Raw genomic sequence first — 6,894 nt, forward strand, 5'->3', positions numbered from 1 at the left:
GCAGCTAACACTGGTGGGCACAGAAAATACAGCTGCGGCTTTCTGTGTGAGGGACCGATGTCCCTCTGACAGAAACCGGTGATCGGGAAAGAAAAATTACGATTGCCGAGCTTCTGTTTACATGACGTGATCAGCCGTCATTTGCTGACAGGTGATCACGTGGTAAGGGGCCAGGATAAACCCCTTACTCTGATCTGTGATCAGCCAAGTCTCATAGACTCATGTAATCACAGAGCGCGCTGCTCGCGACCCGTGGGGATGCACAGACATCGCTTGCTGGGGAGGACGTCCATGGACACCCTCCCGGCAATTAAGGCCCGCGCTGTAGCCGTCTTTCGGGCTATAGCATGGGCGGCAAGTAGTTAAAAGATGACTGTATGCATCAATACTCTGGTATTTCACATTAAAATCCAACACATAATATATAAAATACATAAAATACAACATATAACAAATTTGAGGTGTGCCTAAAAAGTTTGATGAATGGTATCAGAAAACAAACAAAACAGAAGATACAAACACATTACATTTATTGGCCTTCAAAATAATCACCATCCTTCACAACACACTTCTGGCAACGTTCAAAAATCTTCTGGAAACCGTCAGCAAAGGCCTCTTTAGCAATCAAGAGCAGAACGGCTGTCACACATTCGTGGATTGCCGCCACATCCGCAAGACATTGTCTTGACCTTGGACTTTTGCAGGTGACTCTTTTTTGGTCACAGGGAAGATGGCGAATGGCATTCCATTCATTGGCGCTTGCATTCCAGGTGGAACTGGAAGCACCAGGTCTCATCCCCTGTAACGATGGTTGGCAGAAAGGATGGATCCTGATCACACATGGTAATGAAATCTCCAGAGGTTTCCATCCATTTTGCTTTTTGTTCGTCTGTCAGCTTGTGTGGCACAAACTGGGAACAGATCTTCCGCTTACCCAAATCTTTCCGGATGAGGGTGCGCACTGTGTACTTTCTAATGGCCAATTACTCCGTCATCAATCGTAGAGTCAGTAGCTGCTCTCGTGAAAGTGTTTGTCGCACTTGCTTGATCATATCTGAGGTTCTGCTTGTTGACGGTTGACCCAAACGTGGCTCATCCTCAGTTGTTTCCTTCTAGTCACAAAGGCATTTGAACCAGTCGTAAACACATTTTGTGCTCACGGCTTCCGTCCCATACACCTGACCAAACATTTCATGCTTCTCGGTTGCTGTTTTCCCTAATTTGTAGCAGAACTGGATGTTCACTCGTTGCTTCATTACACTGTGACCCTACCTCTCACATTGACTACGTTTGACTGCCCACGGCTCAGCGGGTTTATACCGATGGTCAAGTGTAATCCACGCTAGGTGGCACTTTTCTGCGTGTCTCTGGACAGCCATGTGCACGTGCACGCACCTGGTCCATGTTGCCTTTGAGATATCAGACCATATACCAAACTTTTTTAGACATACCTCGTATTACAAAGGAAAGACCCCTGTCAAATTAGGCAGGACCTTGTTGTTTTGTTGACTTGATAATGCCAATGATCTCCAATGCGTTTCAATTGACCATCACAATCTTCATCAGGGTTATTTAAATACACCCAGAGTATTTAAAGAAATCACCACAGGTTTAAACAGTCTTTTCCAACCGGTCAAGCCTGAGGGGACTTGTTTATATGAGGCTCCTTACATACGTGTAAAATCTCCTGTATTGAGCCCCATACCAGCCTCCTTTTTGGCTTGATGTTGAAGATGCCATCCTACTAACCTCTCTTGTGAGTGTTTGCGTATTAGGACCTCCCCTCCAGTTGGCAGTTGGAAACCATGTGGTGTTTTAGAGGAACGGTGTTTTCTTTAAATACTATGGGTGATTTTAAACACCCCTGATACCCCCTGATGAAGATTGTGATGGTCAGTTGAAACACGTTGGAGATCATTGGAAGTATCAAGTCTACAAAATAACAATTTCCTACCTCTTCCTTTTTTAATATTTTATATATTTTAATATGCGATACCAGAGTATTAATACATACAGTCATCTTTTAATACATTGTACCATAAAGATTATTGTTTTTTATGAAAAACATTGTATGTTGCTGCAGTCCCAAGAGAGAAAATTTCTTTGTATACAGACTAACAGGGAGGTAGCACCCCATTTTCTCCAGAGAGGCCCACCTATCCCCTTTTACCACATCAGATGGTGCAGCTTCACTTTGGTCCAACATCAACATGCTGAGCATCAAGCTTTTGTTTGTCACACATGGAACAGCAGTGACATTTCGGAACTGCTAAAGGATTCCTCTACTCCTATTGTCTAATGAAGAAGTCCTTTGGAGGTTCTCAAGTGTTTCTGCGGTTCACCATTGCAGTGGGGAAATCCACTTAAAAAACTACAGAGGTCCAAATGTTACTCCACCTATGCAAAACAACAACAAATAAGTTAAATGTTCATTAAACCAGGGGTCTCCAAAATGTTCTTAACAAAGGGCCAGATTACTGTCCTTGAGGCTTTAGGGGGGCTGGACTGTGAGTGGTGGGGATACAAATTGTCCCAGTGTCATTGGAATTAAACCATGATTCAGGCGAATGAAAAATTGCATAGTGCCCGTGGTCAGGAGGAAGAATAGTGTTCCATCTTTTGTATCAGTACCAGTGGGAGGAATAGTGCCCCATCATTGGTGTCAGTGAGAGGAATAGTGTCCCATCATTGGTGTCAATGTGAGGAATAGTGTCCCATCATTGGTGTCAGTGAGAGGAATAGTGTCCCATCATTGGTGTCAGTGAGAGGAATAGTGTCCCATCATTGGTGTCAGTGGGAGGAATAGTGCCACATCACTGGTGTCAGTGGGAGGAATAGTTTCCCATCAGTGGTGATAGTGGGAGAAATAGCGCCCCATGATAGGTATCCATGGGAGGAAAATTGCCCCATCATTGGTGTTAGTGGAAAGGAATAGTGCTCCATCATTGGTGTCAGGTGGAGAAATAATGCCCCATCTTTGGTGTCAGTGGGAAGAATATTGTCCCATCATTGGTATCAGTGGGAGGAATAGTGCAACATCGTTGGTGTCAGTGGGAAAGAATGGTGACACATCTTTGGTTTCAATGGAAGGAATAGTGCCCCAACATTGGTATCTGTTGGAGGAAAAGTGCCTCATCATTGGTATCCGTGGGAGGAAAAGTGCCCCATGTGTCAGTGGAAAAAATGTCTCGTCATTGCTGTCAATGGAAGAAATAGTGCCCCATCATTGGCGTCAGTGGGAGAAACAGTGCCCCATCATTGGTGTCAGTGGGAAGAATAGTGTCCCATCATTGGTATCAGTGGGAGGAATAGTACCCAATCTTTGTTGTCAGTGGGAGGAATAGTGCCCCATCATTGGTATCCATGGGAGGAAAAGTGCCTCATCATTGATATCCATGGGAGGAAAAGTGCCCCATGTGTCAGTAGAAGAAATGGTGACCCATCATTGGTGTCAGTGAGAGGAATAGTGTCCCATCATTTATGTCAGTAGATGGACTAGTACCCCATCATTGCTGTTAGTAAAAGGAATAGTTTCCCATCAGTGGTGACAGTGGGAGAAATAGCGCCCCATGATAGGTATCCATGGGAGGAAAAGTGCCCCATCATTGGTGTCAGTGGGAAGAATATTGTCCCATCATTGGTATCAGTGGGAGGAATAGTGCAACAGCGTTGGTGTCAGTGGGAAAGAATGGTGACACATCTTTGGTTTCAATGGAAGGAATAGTGCCCCAACATTGGTATCTGTGGGAGGAAAAGTGCCTCATCATTGGTATCCGTGGGAGGAAAAGTGCCCCATTTGTCAGTGGAAGAAATGTCTCGTCATTGCTGTCAATGGAAGAAATAGTGCCCCATCATTGGCGTCAGTGGGAGAAACATTGCCCCATCATTGGTGTCAGTGGGAAGAATAGTGCAACATCGTTGGTGTCAGTGGGAAAGAATGGTGACACATCTTTGGTTTCAATGGAAGGAATAGTGCCCCAACATTGGTACCAGTGGGAGGAATAGTGCCCCAACATTGGTATCAGTGGGAGGAATAGTACCCAATCTTTGTTGTCAGTGGGAGGAATAGTGCCCCATCATTGGTATGCATGGGAGGAAAAGTGCCTCATCATTGATATCCATGGGAGGAAAAGTGCCCCATGTGTCAATGGAAGAAATGGTGCCTCATCGTTGGTGTCAGTGGGAGGGACTGATGCCTCTTATCATTAGGAGGAATAGTGTACCAAGGGCCAGATAAAGGCAAGCAAAGGGCCGTAGTTTGGAGACCACTGAAAAACAAATTTTAAACAAATTGATAGCTCTCTGGCAATTTTTTTAAAATATAAAGATATTATTCTATCACATTGAATGTTTCTGATAACTCATCTTTGATAGATTGTCCCCCACAGAATCCATGGAAATGTCCCTGAACCAAACTCCTCCAACCACCTTCTATCTCATCGGTTTCTCCAATTTACAATATGGCGGAATTCCACTCTTCCTATGTTTCCTGATCATCTACTTGTTGACACTGGTAGGCAATCTCTTGATCATCCTTGTCTCCTGGTTGGATGTCCATCTTCATAAGCCCATGTATTATTTCCTCACGAACCTCTCCATTATCGAGATCCTCTACACCACAACGGTAACTCCCAAGCTGTTACAAATCCTCCTGGCCAACTCTCACCGTATTTCTCTGGCTGCCTGCTTCACACAAATGTATTTCTTTTGTGCTTGCGGTGGAACAGAAGGTGTTCTCCTGGCAATTATGGCATACGATCGCTATCTAGCTATTTGCAGACCCCTTAACTACTCAAACCTGATGCACTCAAGAGTATGTCGAAGCTTAGCCATCACCACTTGGTGCATTGGCTTTTCATCCTCTTTATTACCGACTGTTTCCATTTCCAGTCTTCCGTTTTGTTCTGCTCTAGCCATTGATCATTTTTTTTGTGACCTTTTCCCAGTTTTGAGGCTCTCCTGCATGGACACGTGGCTGATTGAGATTTCCATCTTCGTCTTGACTTGCATAATGGCCTTTGGGCCTTTTTCCTGGACCCTCATCTCCTACCTGTTCATCATTGTGGCGATAATGAGAATGTCCTCTGCTACTAGTCGTGAGAAGGCCTTCTCCACTTGTGCCTCCCACTTGTCTGTTGTATCCATCTATTACGTCACTGCAATTGTCATGTACATGGGGAATGGCTCACAAAGTCTCAGTAAAGTCCTTAGCATCTTCTACAGTATGGTCACTCCACTTTGTAACCCATTTATATATAGCCTACGGAATAAAGATGTAAGGAAGGCATTGACTAACATTATGCATGGACCAAAAAGTTGAGAAGAATCTTTTTATATTTAGAATATTTATGGAAGCAGGAGATAAAGAGGAGATGAACACTGTTCATAGGGTGTGCATTATAAAGAGGGCAGAGGATAGAGGCTGCCATTGCCGTACTGGCCTCATCTTTCTGGCTGTCATGGTGTTGATTAGCGGTTTTGATTCCACTTCGATTTCTCCTTCTTTTTGGCCTTTTTTGTTAAGAAGACACAGATTTTTGCTCAGAGGCCCGAAAATGCCAGGACAGTACACCGCCCCCCCCCCCCCATGACCCATTTTTGTAAAACAGACAATCCAAAGTATTTAGTAGAGAGGCATGGCAAGCCTATTGAAGAAATTGTAATTTTTTTGTGACATTTTTTTGGAAAATTAAGTAATTAAGAAAATATGTTTTTTTTTTTTTCACTAATTTAAAATACATACTATCACTAGTGCAGTACAGCGTCATCATATGACTGATGTGGTGGTGATCAGGGACACTGGCTGGTGACAGTATGTAAAAAATAAAAATAAAAAAAAATGTATATAATATACTCATATATTTATTAATATATATATATTAATATATATATATATATATATATATATATATATATATATATATATATTAATATATATATATATATATATATATATATATATATATATATATATATATATACTCATATATTTATTTATATATATATATATATATATATATATATATATATATATATATATTCATATTCATATTCATATATATTAATTATATTTTTTTTTTTACATACTGGGACCAGAGCAATACAGTGTTACCATAATGACACTGCACTATTCTGGGGAAGTGATTAGTTTGTTTTTTTCCCCTAAATGTTTATTTATGACCATATAAAAGACATACTGATACATTCCAAAAAATAAAACAAAATACAACAGGCTCCAATACAATTCAAATGAGCAAAATGAGAAGCTAATCCCAATGAGGTGACATTTAGGCAAGAGCAAAATGTATTACGTGGTACATAGTACAACAACATTTATTGCCCTGTGTTGCCTGTATTGCAGAGGGCTTATACAAAAAGAAAAAAGAATCAACGATAATAAAGACCCAAATAAAGGTCTTGTCAGAAACCATGAAATCAGATCGAGACAGAAGTACAGGTAAATCGCATTTGTTTAATAATAAAAGTAAAAAAAAAAAAAAAACATAGTCAAAACATAGCCAAATTTCAGTAACCGGAACGGAAAGTCAGCCAAGCCAGAAAGTCAGGGATCAATGTAGTGGAACAGCAAGCAGGATCTGGAGCCAGAAGGGATGACAGGGAAAGCAAGTCTTTAAACAGGAATGTAGGAGATAGTCTCCTGTGATGTTGACCAAGTCGAAGGCAGAGATTCACTGGGCTGGACGGCTTAAGTAGGCAGGACTGAGGAGCAGGATATCATCAACAGCTGAGTAACTGTGGAGAGAGATAGGAGCTCGCAATTAGCCGACAGCTCTGAGAAGGAAGGGCTGAGCCCAGCCCCGACAGGTCTAAACATACAGACCAAGAAGTATGGAGTCTGAGCAGGAAGAAAAACAAGAGAAAAAGAGGAGAAAA

General features: G+C 42.0%; 1 protein-coding gene across 1 annotated transcript; it reads left to right on the plus strand.

Annotated features, from left to right (window-relative positions):
• The first annotated feature begins 4,393 nt into the window (after positions 1-4,393).
• On the plus strand, positions 4,394-5,366 carry LOC143962418 (olfactory receptor 11L1-like). The gene has a single exon (XM_077471698.1). The coding sequence runs from the start codon at positions 4,394-4,396 to the stop codon at positions 5,318-5,320; it is 927 nt and encodes a 308-aa protein (XP_077327824.1). The 3' UTR covers positions 5,321-5,366.
• Positions 5,367-6,894: the final 1,528 nt, after the last annotated feature.

This window comes from Lithobates pipiens, unplaced genomic scaffold (genome assembly GCF_037356315.1).
Source record: "Lithobates pipiens isolate NorthernLeopardFrog02 unplaced genomic scaffold, aLitPip1_a1.2 Scaffold_8, whole genome shotgun sequence".
Lineage (NCBI taxonomy): Eukaryota > Metazoa > Chordata > Amphibia > Anura > Ranidae > Lithobates > Lithobates pipiens.

What these genes read in the sequence shown, in the direction of transcription:
- LOC143962418 (XM_077471698.1), top strand. Translation starts at nt 4,394, where the DNA reads ATGGAAATGTCCCTGAACCAAACTCCTCCAACCACCTTCTATCTCATC.